The sequence below is a fragment of the Protopterus annectens genome, chromosome 2.part1 (genome assembly GCF_019279795.1).
Source record: "Protopterus annectens isolate FY-2018-M chromosome 2.part1, PAN1.0, whole genome shotgun sequence".
Lineage (NCBI taxonomy): Eukaryota > Metazoa > Chordata > Ceratodontiformes > Protopteridae > Protopterus > Protopterus annectens.
The window spans coordinates 975,137,596-975,154,204 of NC_056729.1; the positions used below are offsets into that span (position 1 = coordinate 975,137,596).

Consider the following 16,609-nt stretch of genomic DNA (forward strand, 5'->3'; position numbering starts at 1 on the left):
GTCTGTCGAGCAGTGACACTCAGAGGTAATCCCTGGGGGTATATCATCTCCCATCCATTGGTCAAGATTTCTGAACAAGGCCAGCGGAAGTCTCTGCCTCACATATACCGGATTTTTTTATTCCACACAGCAAGTCTTTCTTTGGGTGATGAATCTATCCCTCCAGCACGTCCTATTAATAGCCTTGTCGAGGTTTAAGTCTCCCGCCCATTTGGAGGTTTAAGTCTCCCGACCATTTGGCTGGTTTTAACAGATGGTCCCGGGTTAGGATGGGTGCCTCTACAGGGTAGGAGAGTAGAAGTGTGGTGGGAGAAGTTGCATGATTTTTTTATATTTGTCTCTTGTGTCTGATACTGATATATGGGTCTGCTTGCTCTGTTTGAGGAAGCTGTAACTGAAGAGGGCCTGAGTGCCTAATAGGTAGAGACTGTGTAATTTCCTAGTTGACGGGTAGGTGGGTGTTAACTAGGAGTATAGAGATGGGGAAAACAGAGTGATGAGAGAAGAAGAGGGATATGTCAATGGTGAGCATGCTTAGTATAATTGTGAGAGTAGGATGGAGGAGTAGCATATTATACTTAAGTTAGGAAAAATAGAGTTAGCTGGGTGGAAGTTATATGCTGTTTTTGTTGGATTGAGAGAAGTGAGTTAGGGAGCCTGTGGTATTAGTTTGCAAGTTGAGGAGGGAGTTAGGCTATTTGGATGCCTCACTGAATTTGATTGGTTGTTTTGTTGTAGGTGGTAAGGGACAGAATGGTATAAGTTTAGATGAAGTGGGCTGCTGCAACAGTGATCTATTAGAAAATTTAAGGTTATGGTAACTTTACTTGCTCACCTACACTGTCTGCCTACTGATAAGTCTTGCAAGGACGGAGCTTGTTGTATATTGTCCCAGTGTGTGTGAACTTCTTTACACAAAACGAGGGATTACTCTTATACCGGACTTGAGATTCCTAAAGATGACAGTGTGGATGATCTGTCACTCTTTCCCTTTATACAGTATATAAATTGCATTTGCCCCATAATTGTAGCCTATGTCATGGTTAGTAAAAGTCCACAGAAATTTGTTTGCCCATTTAATATGCAAGTAATTTTAATCTCATGTATACAAATAAGGTGTTCAGTCCTTTATTTATTTTTTATTTTTTTAAATCAGGGTGTCTTACTGGTATATGACATCTCAAACTATCAAAGCTTTGAAAATCTAGAAGACTGGTATGCCATGGTAAAGAAAGTGAATGAAGAAGCAGAAAACCAGCCTGTTGTGGCTTTGGTAGGCAATAAGAGTAAGTCTTTTTTAAGCAGAAAAAAAGTTTGCTTTGAAATCATGTCCTGATATTTTTACATGCAAACAGAATGTTAATTCACACAGAAATGCTGCTGGCCATAATGTTTCCAGACATGTTTCAGATCCAATTACCAAGACTATCATTTTGCAAATGATGTATTAGTATGTTTTTTTAAATGTTTATCACTGCTCAGGATGACTAACTAAAGTTTCTCGCTTTCATGCCTGTGCACTTCAGATTGGCTAATTCAGTGCTGTCTGTCGCTGGTCTTTTGGGTTGTCCATCATCTTTACTTACCATTTTATAAACTATTGTGTTAATTTATTTCCTGTTTTACAACAGAATTTGAAAATTATGATGATTGCCTTTGATAGCCAACTAAGAATGCCTTCCTATATCATATATATTTCTCCAAAGGCAGTATTTAGTAATATGTTTGGTAGGCTACACTGAAATTATTTGTTCAGTGTGTTGAACTAGCATATTAATGGCTGAATGTGTTTCATTTTAATATGTAAGGAGGCAGATAAATCTGGCTATAGCTAGATTTGGACAGGACTAAGCTTCGAGTGGAGCAGTGGTCTAGATTTGAACAGCATGTATTACAGTAAATTCAGTAATGGACTATTGTCAGAAATATTAGTATTAGTTATTGAAGTATCCATCCATGCATTTTCTAAATCCCTTGTACTGGTAAGGATTACTGTGTTTGTTGATGTAGAAACTGAAATGTTAAGTCATAGATGTAATAATTATAAATGCATTTTTTAAAACAACATTTGTCAGTGCTGCATTTTGGATTACACAAGGTTCATGGTGGTGCAGCGGTTAGCATTGTTGCCTCACAGCAAGAGGTTCTCTGGTTTGATCCTCGGCTGGGGTGCCTTCTGTGCGGAGTCTGCATGTCCTCTCTGTGGTCGCGTGGGTTTCCTCCGGGTGCTCCGGTTTCCTCCCACATCCCAAAGACATGCTGTAAGTGGATCGGACACTCTCTAAATTAGCCCTAGGTGTGAGTGTGTGCATGTGTATGCCTTCTGTGGAAGGTTAGGCACCGGGCTGGCAACTCAACACTGTAAAAACTCCACTGCCAATCATGAGTTGGACAGGTGATCCGCTGTGGTGACCCCTAACCAGGAAAAGCCGAAAGAAGAAGAACAACAATTGAAGGGAAGTGAGATGCAGCATTTTAATCTTGGCTAAAAGAAAATTACATTGTTTTAACAAGTACTGTTCAAGTAGAGGGAACATATTACTTAACAAATACTGCTGTTCAAGTAGAAGGAACATAAAACTCTTAATTGTGTAAAAAGATTACATTGCTTTCAAAATTACTGTTTAAAAGGAATCAATGTACATTATTTTGCTGCCATTTAAAGAATATTTTACAAACATTTTAAGGGAAATAATCCATTGCTTTTTGCTGTTTATTAGAAAAGTTACATCAATTGCCATTTCAGGTGGTGTACACAGATAAAGCCCTGTTACCCTGGTGACCAGAGTTTGATTGGCAACTGGTGTACTTGCCAAAACTGGCAGGAAAGATTCTGTAGGAAGTGAGAATGAAGCACCATGTATGCAGCCACAGTTTGTCAGAGGAAGGCAGCTTTGTGATGTGTGTCAGCTTTTTTTGAGTCACCAAACCACTGCCTGGTAGTAGCCTTCATTGTCAAGTGTACAGGAAGGCATTGTGGGCCCCCACTGATACAGAAAGCTGGTCTTCTTGCCTAGATGGTGGGTTTAGGCCATATAAATGCCCTCATTGCCTGGATGCCAGCAAGGACCCAGTCAACTCACATGGCCAACTGTATGTAGGCCCATCCAGATGGGGGTTACCCCCATACTGTACTGGTATGATTCTTGAGTACAGGGAACGAATGGGTAAAGTCCGATGGAGAGAAGGTTGAAGATCAACAGTGAGAAGGGGAAAAACACCCAAGAATAAATAACTTACTTATACAAGTGCTGCTGATAATGGGAACCTGACATACAGCATTCTGTCGTAAATAAAAATGTATGTTTCTTTTACGAGTGTTATTCCTTTCAGGGATGAGTGGCAGGCAGGAAAGGCTAGTACACAAATGAGTTCTGTTTTTCTAATGAGTGAGAAATAAAATTGTATCTTATAGGAGAGCTGTTGCAAGTGGATTTTTTTAATACTTAAAAGTTCTGTGTTTTATGAGAATTTTGGGTGACAATGGAAATATAACTGAAACCCTGTGACAGATCATGGCTTAATGGAAACCAACTGTACTAGCTCCTCTGAAAGGTTTATTAATACAGCCTAATTGGAAGCAATTATCTACTTTAGCAAATAAATAAAAAAAGCTGGATAGATGGATTTGCAGCTCTATACCTTTTTTAAAGCAAACTACTACTTTGTGTTAAAAATACTGTCTGCCTTTAAGAAGTTGCTGTACAACTAGAATGGGTATTAATAAATTCACCCATGTTAAGACTTTCCTGTCCTGACCCTCCTTGAAAAGGCAGGTAAGGCCTAAAGATGGGCACTGGCAAGGCAGGAATGGCATTCCATATCCATTGCCTTGTAACTCCCATGAAGTAGCCATGGCAGCTGGTTTATGATTGCAACCTCAGAGGCTTTATGTAGTGCTTATCAGTGGTTGTAGTCATTTTGAGAAAAAAAGGTCTTATAACATTATATTGCTCTTTTATATGTGCAAGCCATCTCAAAATAAATGATGAAACAAAAGAAGGCATTTGGAATTAGTATAGAAGAATGAAAAAGTGTGCAGTAAAGAATGTGCTTGTAATGAGAATATGCTTATGTACAAGAATGTAATTGAACATGAAATATAAATGCAAATAAGAATAAAATTGTTATCTTGGGGAAAATAAAAACTCTTGGATTGATTTGTGAATTGTTTCCTTTCCTTACATTCCATTTATAGAGTTCAGTATCTTCATTGTCAAGTTTTGTACCTTGGCAAATACCTTTGAGTTAGTTTTACATTGTCATATAGTTCTTTCAGAAATGGGCGCCCTTGGTGGGATCTTCCAAGAAGGAAGTTTTATCAGGATTCATTTGGGTCCAGTATTTGAGGAGGATTTCATTTGTGCAGTGAGAGCTGGTTTAAGGTTGTTTTTATAAAAAATGAGAGTGCTTGCACCTTGTCTACTGCCATGTCTGGTGTCTTTGAGGTACTTGTAGGAGGGAAGTAGATTCTGAAAATTAAGATTGTTTTGTTTGAGCCATGTTTCAGTGACAGCTGTGATGTCAAGTTAGTGGGTTGTAAGGATGGTGTTTATCTAGTCAAGTTTATTAGAGATCCTTTGGGTGTTAACTAATACATAGGAGAAGATAGCAGTGTCAGGAAAGGTTATGGGGTGATATGTGGTAGCAGGGACCTGGATTAGATTCACTGTTTGATCTGAGGAGGAGTATAAGGGTTAATTTATAGAGGTGTTTAGGAAGTTTGAGGTGGGATTGCTGGGGTATTGTAGATTTGGAGGAGATTAAGTAAAGAGATGATGAAACTGGAGTTGAGTGAGAGTGGTAGGTAGTGAATGGAAGGTGTAAATAAGTGGGATTGGTATTGAGGTTCAAGTGGTGATTGTGCATGCGGCTTTGTGGTATTCTAGGATAGAGTAGGCTGAGTGATCGGAGAAAAGATGGGGGTTAAAGATAATGTACTGTAATATGTTAAAGGCATAGCCCGCAGACTGAGTGTGCCACTCAACCACAGCCAATAAGGCTAAACAACGTACCCAACACACTAGTCATAGGTGACTCTATAGTCAGGCACACTGATGTCCCACTCACCAGGCTAAACAAGGAGAAGGTTACCGTCAGCTGCCTGACTGGTGCCAGGATCCGCCACATAACCCACGCACTCAGGTCACTCCACAACAAGTGCAAATTTGACTCTCTCATTGTCCATGTTGGTGTGAACGTCCTGAGACGTACCTCCCTGGACTACATGAAAAGAGATATGGAAGAGCTCTCTGATCTTGTAGCCCAGGTAGGTATGACCCTAGCCCTGAATAGCATTCTGCCATCGCCCAGAATGATGCCGCAGTACAAGGACAAAATGATTGACTTCAACAATTGGCTAAGCTTCTGGTGCCATTCTAAAGGGATCCAGTATCTGTCTGCTTGTGATGACATGGTCGACGGACCACGATGCTTTGCCACAGATGGCCTGCACCTGTCACCCCTGGGATTTCGGATACTGGCTAAGGTTCTTGCCACCCCTATAGTGCTTTTTTTAGGCAAGGTTCAAATGACAAATTCACCACCATAACAGGAACAGGCAAGCAAAAACTGAGGGTGATGCTACTCAATGCTTGAAGTCTAAATCTCAAAATGCACTCACTCTCTGTCTGTCCCCTTTTCTTATCGTCCATTTTACTTAAAGGACGATTATTTAAAAAAAAAAATGTCCTATTTCTGTGTCCGTTTAAGTCCGTTTAAGTTACAGGGTTGTTGCTGGTGTTTCTGTGAGTGTGTCTGCTTGTTCCTCTGTGTTATTCTCAAAAGGAAGGGAAGCCTCTTGGCTTCAAAAAGTGTGAGGAATGTGGAAAAAAGATGCCCTTTAGCAATTCACATGCTTTGTATGTATTGCCTGGGGCCTGTTCATCTACAAGAGTCCTATTCAATTTGCCGTGGGTTTAATCAGAGGGCACTTAAGGAGCGCAAGAACAAGCTCATTCTCAAGGGGTTAAAACCCCCCTTTTCTGAGACTATATCTCCTGAGACTTCATCAAAATTAGAGAAATCTGAGAAATTTCAAAAACGTGCTTTTTTAGCTCCGAAATCTTCTTTGGAGCAGAAGCACAAAGCACCTAGACTGCTCCAACAGAATCTATGGAGCAGACAGCTCAGATTGGATACAAGGCTTCCTCGGAGCACCCTCTGCTCCGAAGTCTACCTTGGCTCAACCCTCAGCTCCAAAGACTACTTTGCCCACTGAATTTGGGTATTGGAACCAATCTCCTTCCTTGGAGCCGATCCCTTCTCAGGTCCCATCACCTTTCCTTACAAGGCCAAGATTGCCTACCCTTTTTACCTGGTCCAGTAGGAGTCTGTCCAATGAAGATGTGGATAGGGTGGTGCAGAGTTTACCAAAGATACTGGCCTTGGCCAAATTATTATTGGATCTGAACCCAAAGGTATTGGATCAGGCACAGTCTTCCCCCTCGGTGCCTGCTCTCCCACCGATCCATCCTGCGGTTTTGTAGCCAGAACATTCTGACATCCAGCTTGTGTCTGTATCAGATCTGGGACCCATAGGTTCTTGGATCCGGTAACTACCCCAAGTGTTTCCACCCAGTTGGAGCTGGGAACTTCTTGAAGCCGACACTCTCCAGTCGGGTCTGTGGAGCCAGTTCAGATTTCTCTGGATTCAACCCTTCCTCTAGGGACCTTGGCGCAGGTGAGTTTGGCTCCTACCTCTGCTTTGGAGCTTCTGTCTTCTGCGCCAGAGATGCCTTTGGATCTGACAACTTTTTTGTTGGATCCGGGATGTTCTTCTGTGCAGGGCCAGATTGCTTTTGAAGTCATGAGGAGGGTTCTGACTACTTCCCAGTCTAGGACACAGTCCCCCTCGGATCTTCCTCCAAGTTCTGTCCAGGTGTCTTTGCCTTCTCACATACTCTCTCCACAGGACTGCAGAGACCCTAGGCCTCAAGATGTCCAGCAAGGGACTCTTCCGTCTTCTGAAACCTCCCCAGAATATCTCACTGAGGATTTCCTTTGGAAGAGGACATGCAAGAGGAATCATCTTGACTCCCTGGAGGAGTCTGTTACACCTGATACCAAATTTGATGAAGCAAAAGGGTCCCCATGGTCACCTGCTGAAGATATCTCCTTTGGAGACATCCTGAAAAATTTAAAATGGAGAGTTGACTGGCAGTCCACTTCCCCCTCCCCTTCAGCCGAGGGATTGGTTTACCTGAAGGCCTTTAGGTCTTGCCGTTCAACCTTTTGGGTGACCCCTCCTTCTGATGAGCATATTGAGTTAATCTCAGGCTTGGGAGACCTTAGACTCCATAGAACCTACTCCTAAGAGGCCAAACAAATACATTACAGCCCCTAAAGACAAGACTTTTTTGACAAAAGGTGTAGCAGTTGATGCGATTGTTGTGGCTGCGGCCTCCAAAAAGGAGCTAGCTGAGACCATTTCTTATATCCATCCTTTGAATAAGGATTCCAGAACCATGGATAGGTATGTGAAGTGTGTCTTTTTGTCAGCGACCTTTGCCTTATGGTCACTGAACTACCTTACCCACTTCACAAGGTTACAGATGGACCTGTTAATAGAGCTGTCAGACTCCCTCCAAGGAGCTGTATCTTACATGGCGGCAGATAGTTAATGCTCAGCTTGCCACCCTCAGTTCAGTTGTCAAGTCATCCATGAGGCTTATATCATATGTAGCAGATGGAATGAGTAGGGCAGCGGGTTCAGGCACCTCTCTCAGGAGGCAGGCCTGAATGCGTCTTTGTGATTTTGTGGAGCCCTTCAAGTCTTCCTTTGTTAGTGAACCTTTTGATGGCTATTCTCTTTTTGTGCCTAAGGTTAAAGAGACTCTTATCAGGTGTGAACAGGAAGGCAAGACCATATCTGCCATTGGAATGCATTTTTCTACACCTACTAAACCCTTCCCCGAAGGTCAAAGAGGTAGTGGAAAAATGTGGTTCAGAATGTTACAAAGGTCTTTCCAGGACACAGAGGCAGAAAACTGCAGCCAGTATACAAGAAAATCCAGTGACTACAAAAATAAAAACAAACTGGTAAAAAAGAAGTCACTGGAACCACAAGCAGCTCATAATGACGAGGTTTATTAGACTCAAACAACTTTAAAATTGCTAGTAAAAACCTTTGCCTTAAACAAGGCTTCTTCAGACATGCCAAAAAAAAAAAATACAGAAAATGCCATCTATCATTTATATAATATCAACATAGGTCACATGATAACAATTAGGCTCATTTGTGTTTCTCTTTCAATAAAGGCTTTAAAGATAATAAATGAAAAGTGCGGAAAGTGCCTTAAAGTAACCAGTAATCTGAATGTAGGCACTGGGCACCAACTGTTCACTAAACAGAGTCTTTATGTGAGTACAAAAGCGATAATTGAACATAAACGCTATACACACACTGTTCCATGTTTTCGTCGTAAAACTTTATCAGATGAGCGTACTAAGTCCCAAGAACAGTTTAAATACTTGACATTACTACAAATAACCAAATAAAATTCAGCTTTCAGTCAATGGTACAACCAGTTTTAAAATTTAACCCTCCAAACTAAAAACACTAATAAATAACATATTTAATGTATATTAATGTGTTTAAAATCAATTTTGAAAAGGCAATTTAAATATAATTCATTTTAAAAACTTTAATAAAGTAATGTCAAGTATTTAAACTGTTCTTGGGACTTACTATACTCACCTGATGAAGTTTTATGACGAAAACGTGGAACACTGTGTATAGCATTTGTGCTGTTATCGCTTTTGTACTCAAAGACTCTGTTTAGTGAATGGTTGGTGTCCATTGCCTACATTCAGTTTAAGGCTTTAAAGATACAAAGCCATTCAAACCAGGCAAAATATGTGCCCCTAAGAGTAAAATCCAATTAAATTCTTCCTTTTCAGTAAAATCAATATTACCCCCACGTATGTTATTGTCAACTACTCTTACAATTGAAAATTTAAAACCATGTCTAAAGCCATTGTCTCCAATGTGTTTACATAGAGCATTTGTTCCAGGTGTTCCACCCAGTGAAAAGGAACAAGCAACATTAGAAATCCAAGAGTTGCCAAGAAAAAGAGTCCTCCAGGAACTCCCCGCAGACCAGAGAGGGTCCGGAACTTACCCAAGATTCTTTTTAGTTCAAAAAAAAAAAAAAAAAAAAAACGGGACTGGAGACCCATTTTGTACCTCAGCAATCTGAACAAATCTGTAAACAAGACCAAGTGCTGGATGGTAACACTGCAGTCTATACTTTCATTCCTGGAAAAAGACAATTGGATGTGCTGTATAGACCTTCAGGATGCGTGCTACCACATTGGAGTGGAAAGAGGACCCAGAAGGTACTTGAACTTCCGGCTAGGAGCCAGTCACTTCCAGTTTTGAGCTCTGCCCTTTGGTCTTACTACAGCCCCCAGAGTGTTCAAATGCATGGCAATAGTGGCGGCTCACCTGAGATGCTGAGGATTCTGAGTCTTTCCATATCTGGATGTGACTCGCTCATAACAGCTCCATCCAGGCATCTTTTGCTACAAGCCAGGGACTATATGCTTCAAATCTGTTCCTCCTTAGTTATTACCATAAACTTTGAACAATCTGCTTTAGAGCCACATTAAAACTTAATCTTCATAGGAACAGAGATATATACAACTACATTGATTGCAAGACTCCCTCATCTCCACAGTCATGTAAGATTGTTAATCCGGAAGATGCGAGCCTCTGCAAAACTGGTTCTTTAAGTTCTGGGGAAAATAGCTGCATCAGTCGTACTTGTACCTCTAGCGCTTCTTCATATAAGAATACTTCAGTGGTTTCTTTCCGCACAGTGATCTATCCTGAAACTGCCAATGTCACACCAAATCATGTATTTAATTTATATATTTAATTCTTGTCAGTATCATCAACTACATTTTTTACATATTTTAAACACACACATACAATTGTATAATTATTATATTTATTATATTTTTTATACATTCATTATATACAAATAATAACAACAATTTTTATATTGGTTTTAACTCAGAATGTTTATAATACAGCACTTTACATATGCTCAGGGCATTTTAGATATGCTGCTATATGTATATTTTTTACCATTATGGTCTATATAGGCACTATACTCCGTTTTTTAACTCAATACTAGTAGATTACTATAGGCACATTTGAGGAGGAAATTTGATCAGGCTTACACCTGCCGTTTGGTTCTTAGGTTTTTAGATCTTTATTTTACATCACACCCACATGTTTTAACTGAGAATGTATAATGTATTATGTAGAACAAATATGTATTGGATGTTATTATGAATGTATCATTAGGTATGCAGAACGTAAGATGAAGCTGTTGATACTGTTATTATTGTTATTTAATTATTTAACACTATATGTAATAGGCTAATCAATTCATTTAATTCATCTACAATTGGCGCCAAAAAAGCTTTATAATGTTTTACGTATGGGGCACTCATGGTTCTGATGAAATCTGTTTGTAGCAGATGAAAGCGCTTAACCATCACTGTCCTGGATATTCATGTTACGTGTCGTGTCTTTTTGGATTATTAAATCGTTTTGAACTGTGTGAGCAGCGTTTTTCTTGGCAACACTGTCATCTTGTTGCTATTGTTGGTATATCAGCATTTTTCTACATTCTTTGGTTTCTATCCTGAAACTGCCAATGTCACACCAAATCATGATAACTAATTCCTACAAAAAGGATCCCCAATGGTGGATCCATTCTTCCCTTAGTATCTGAAGGCCAGCACCTTTCCTCCCCTCAACCCCAGGTCACAGTGACCACTGCACTTCCCAAATAGGGTGGGGTGGGCATTATCTAGTGAAGTCAGTTCAAGGCATCTGGCAGGAATGCGAGGCTCATTTGCACATAAACATCCTAGAGATGAGGGCAGTACTTTTAGTGTTGCAAGCATTTCAAGACACACTCCCTGTAGCAATGGTAACAATCCAGTCGGACAATATGTCTGTAGTCTGGTGCATAAACGGGGGGGGGGGGACCAGATCTTACCCCCTTTGTCAAGAGGCTCTGAGGGTCTGGCAATGGGGAATGGCCTCCAACCACTTTCTGATAATAATGCAAATCCCTAGGAAATCCAGTGTGATTGTGGACAAATTGACCAGAGCCATTTTATGGCCACACAAGTGGTCCCTCAGTCAAAATGTTACAGAAGAGGTCTTACAGAAATGGGGTCAGCCTTGCTGCGATCTCTTTGCATCACCCACCAATTCCAACTGCAGCAACTATTTTGCCCTTATCCCTCCCGCGGGGGAGTCACCAAGGGAGGGCCTTCATTATGCCTTTCCTCCAATTCCTCTAATTCCCAGATTTTTGCAGAAAGCAAGTTTGTTGGAGACTACAATAATCCTGATTGCTTTCTGTTGACCTCGTCAAATCTGGTTTCCCTTTCTGCAGCCTCATCTACGAGAGAAACCATGGATTCTGGACCCTGCTCCAAACCTTATGACTCACCCGTTCGGAATGGTTCATCCCAACCTGGACAATCTCAAACTAGCAGCTTGGCCTCTCCATTTCCCCTGGTCACCAGGTTTCCTCTCCTTTCCTGTACAGTCAAACATATTTTATCTTCACATAAAACATTCACATGAAAATTGTGTTGAAGTAAATGGAAGAAATTTGTTGTATGGGCCAGCAGTAATCAGATAGACCCTTTTTCTGCACCTATATATTCTATTCTAGAATTTTTGGCTAAAACCTTTCAATGAAGGAGCTTCTGCAGCCACTATTAGAGTTCGGTTGGCAGCAATTTCAAATGTCCATGTAGGAGAAAATGGTTCTGGAATAATTTCTCACAGACTTTGTAAGGCTTTCTTAAAAGGAACTACAGTGATAAGACCCCCATACAAAAATCCAACACTGCCCTGAATCTGAATTTCATCTTGTCAAGCATCATCTGTCCTCCCTTTGAACCATCGGCTATATGTGATTTGAAATATCTGTCCTGGAAATCACTATCTTTTTAGTGGCTATTACTTCGGCCAGAAGAGTGTCGGAATTGCAAGCTTTGTCTGCCAAGCCCCCATAACTAGTTTTTCCAAAGAACAGAGTTTCTTTATGCACTAACCCCTCATTTCTACCAAAATGTTGTGTCAGAAAGTAACTTCAACCAATCTATTGAATTGAACTGCCAGTTTTCTTCCCAAACTTCCAAAATAAAGGAGAATATTCACTGCATCTTGTAAATGGTAGTTCCATTTTTATTTACATAGAACTTCCGCAATTAGAAAATCAGATCAACTCTTTATTTCGTATTCTGATATTAGAAAAGGTTAACCAGTCACAATTTACCTTATCCAGATGGCCTTCACTATGTATAGCCTACTTTTACAATTCTAAGAATAGAGCTCTTCCTATCCTCATTAAAGCTCATTCCCCTAGGTTGGTAGCCACATTGGCAGCCTTCCAAGCTAGGTTACCTTTTTTTAATATCTGTGCTGCAGCAACATGGGCAAAACCTCATACCTTTATTACTCATTACAAAGTGGATTTGGCCTCTAGGAGTAGAGCTTCCTTTGGGTCTATGGTTCTGAGGAATATACTCCCATGAGCAACCCAAGAGTCTGGTTGCTTGGGACGCAGTCACATCAGTGAGAATAAAGACGAGATCGACAACAACACAAAAAGAAGTTATGTACTCTACCTTTATTCCCACAAACCACCCTCTATACCCCAAGGAGACCGAGTAGTAATTGGTACTACAGAATTCTATAGCTTCAGAAATAATGCTTTGGTGTACATATATGTGTGTATATATATATATATATATATATATATATATGTGTGTATGTGTGTATGTGTGTGTATATATATATATATATATATATATATATATATATATATATATATATATATATATATATATAAATAGTTTTCCTTATATGAGTTGTCAAGGCCAAGCAAGATCTGAGGAAGTTAGGGAGTTGCATTATAGATAAGGAATGATGCCCATGAGCTTTGCTGAAGACGTCAAGCATTATGGGTAAGGAATGATGCCCACGAGCTTTGCTGAAGATCTCAAGCATTTGAAATAGCTGAGACGGATCCGATAGATTGGATATGACTCCTTCAGTGAGAATAAAGGTAAAGATGAACAACACACATGGAATGTTATGATAAGTACATAAGTTCTTTTTTACAAGAGTGTCTACGTAACCCTAAACTTTGAGAACTTTCAAAAAGTAACAGTTATTCTTGAATGTTCAACATGTGTGTATTTAATTGTTCATTAAACTTTATCCACATGTAAGAAAAAGTATGTTAATGGATTTTGTTTTGATGGTAATCAATTCCAGATGGCATACTTGGGTTTCAATGCTTTTGAATTCCTTAAAGGATGGAGTAGTTTCACTTTTCCAATTCCTGGTTATAATATTTCTTGCAATTGTGAGAGTGGACCATAAGAGTGGGTATTTTAGTCTCTTGACAGGGTATCTGGGTATTAAAATAAATTAATGACTTTGTTAGAACAGATGTATCACTAAATAATGCATGTAAGAAAAGGTTAATATTAGACCAGTATGATTTGAGTACAACACAGTCAAAAGCATATGTTTCCGTCTGCTTTAATCTCCATTTTACATCTCCAGCAAACCACCCTTTCCTTAAACATTAATTAAATTTTATGAGGTTTAAAACGGATCTACCTCTGTTTAAGGGAAGAGGTTGTCTGTTCTGATGATAATAGAATTGCTCTTTTATAATCCTCATTAGGTGAATTGTTGTTAATGCGTTTAAAATAATCCCAATTATTTCCAGTGTAACTTTTTTGTTCTTTTTTGATCACCTTATATAGTTTGGATAGCAGAGCATGTTTTACTGAATAAATAATGTTAGAAGTTCAATTAATTTAGATATATAATTTCTTACCCTCTGCTGCATTAGTTTGATTTTATTATCTACAAATTGCCTACAAGTTTGTACATAAAACCACATATTGTTACCTAAATCATATTTATTAAATAAACAACAGAATGCAGCTTATCATTAATTAACAATTGAGACCAATACAGCAGATTATTTTTATTAAATGAAGTCATTGTTTGGAAGAAGAAATGTTGTTTTTAGTGTATGTTATAGGAAAAAGAAGAAATATACATGCTTTATATGTTGGATTTCTATAAATAAAGTTTCTGAAAGTATTTAATAAAGTAGAAATGTAATAAGCATTAGTTATTTGGTGGTTACTAGCAGTAAAAAATCTTTTAAAACTAAAAAAATGGTTATTTGACATTAAATTTCGACTAGATTTAACAAAAAAATGACTACATTTTAACCAAAGATTTCCTTGAAACTCCTTCTTCCATTTAGCTGTGTAATAATTTGTCCAAAGAGATATTGTTTTTGTAACTGACGATAGAGAGTAAAGTTCTAGATCTGGAAAACCAATTCCCCCAGATGAACAGTCTTTAATATGATGATTCAAAGCTGTTATGGGTTTATTTGGAAACCAAATACATTTTAAGATTAATGAAATGAACTCTTTTTATATAAAAAACTTGGAGAAAGTAAAGATTGTGATTGTATAACATATACAATTTTTGGTAAAATTACCATTTTAATTATAGAGAGTCTCTCATCCATAAATAAAAAAAAGTTGATTCCATTAATTTACTAAATTGTTTATAATAGTTAAACTATTGTTATAGTTAAAATGTATTATGTTATTGATGGTACAAGTTATTAGCCCTAAATGTTTTATTTTATTCTCTTGCACTATATATTTAGTAAATTTAATGTTTAAATTATCAGTATTGGAATTTTTAGGAAATATTTTTGTTTTATTTTATCATTAAAAGAAAGACCAGATTATCTTTGAAACAATTCCACTACTTCAGAAACAGCAGAGAGAGAGAGAGTTATTTCCATTTATGGTTAAGAAAATGTCATCTGCAAACAATTGAATTGTAGTTGTCGGGTTTGTAATTATCCTTGTACCTTTGATTTCTTAAGTTAATCTTATAAAATTAGCAAATGGTTCCATAATTTAAAGTAAAGAGTAAAGGTGATCGAGGACATCTTCGTTTAGTTCCTTTGAAAATCTGTATTGACTGAGAGGTAGCTGTACCTGTTTTAGAAAGGCATGGCATCCATTATAAAGCTGATTAATAAGTTGTAAAAAGTTACTAGAAAAAGTACATTCTTCTAATACTAATAGAATATATGTCCATAACTAACTCAAAGGCACTATCAATAGCCAGATAATTCAAGTTGCCTTTTGAATTATTTGCAAAATCAATTATAGTTATTATTCTCTTAGTATTATTATAGGACTTTCTATTCAAGGTAGAACCAGTGTGGTCTTTCTCAAGCAAAGAAGGCAAATATTCCTTTAATCCCATGGAAATTCATGCTAATAGATTAGTCTGTAAGAAGAACATATAGTAGGGTCTTTGTCAACTTTTAAAATGGGAAATTGGAGAAATTAGTGTATTTCCATGATGGAGGAACATTTACTAGACCTTTACTTAAAGAGAAAACTTTATGTAATTTAATTAGGGCTTCTTTGGGCATTAGTTTATATATTTCAGGGATAATACCATCATTGCCTGGAGCCTTATTATGTTTTAAACCATTAATTTGAGCATGAAGATCAGGCATTAAGATAGGCTTATCAGTTATTTCCATTTGGTTATCCGATAACTTATTTTTTGTATAGTTTTTTTTATTAAAGTCATAATTACCTCTTTAGAATCCAGTAATTAATTGTTTTGATTAATTTTATTAAAATGGATTCTATATTCTTTCAGTATATCTTCTATTTCTGTAAACCTTTTCCTTCTTTTGGATGAATAAATCTATTTGATATGATAACATTTACTAAGTATATTTTTTCTAATAGATAAACTACACATAGGCTTTGGATTAACAGAAAAATCCTTTATTTTTAACCTTTCCAAGTTAATCTTAGTTTTATGATTTAGAATTTAGAATCTCTAAATATTAGAGATTTAAGTCATCAATTCTTTTATTTTGTTAGTCTTATCTTTTTGGTCATGTAATTTTAACTTATCAAGATTTTCTTGCATCTCACTCCGTTCTTTATTCCATTGCTTTTCCTTAATCATAAACCAATTAGTGATTCTCCCAAACAAGTATGATTTATATATATATATATATATATATATATATATATATATTTCAAAGATATCTTCAGTGTAGTTAAGTTTAATAAAAAAATGAATTTCTTTTAATGAAATCTTTAAATTATTTTAAGCTGGTTATATATGCTTGTATTCTTTCTTTTAATCTGAATATTAGTTTTAAGCATTAGTTAAAATTTTTAGTATTATGATCTGAAGGGGGCATAATACCACCTTTACTTTACCTAATATATTTATCAACTCATTTGAAATGTATACTCTTATCAGTTCTAAAATATGTACCATGCCTATGTGAAAAGTGAGGGAAAAATTATTCTGAATCTGAAAAGTCATTTATAGCTCTGACATGAAATAATTCAGTAAAGTCAATTAAAGGCTTAACAGATGCTAAAGTTTTCCTTTTACCAGTAGTATTAGTATCCTTCTCTGTCAGTATACAATTAGAGTCCCCTTACAAAATAATACTCCCTTTTAACTCCT

The 16,609-nt window shown here is 37.6% G+C and overlaps 1 protein-coding gene across 1 annotated transcript in view; it reads left to right on the forward strand.

The window, feature by feature from the left end:
• The window catches only part of RAB28 (RAB28, member RAS oncogene family), a 769,471-nt gene that overhangs the window by 262,853 nt on the left and 490,009 nt on the right, over nucleotides 1–16,609 (forward strand). The window contains exon 4 of the mRNA XM_044062586.1: nucleotides 1,157–1,286. Within this exon, the coding sequence (XP_043918521.1) occupies nucleotides 1,157–1,286 (130 nt within the window). The remainder of the gene's footprint in view (nucleotides 1–1,156; nucleotides 1,287–16,609) is intronic.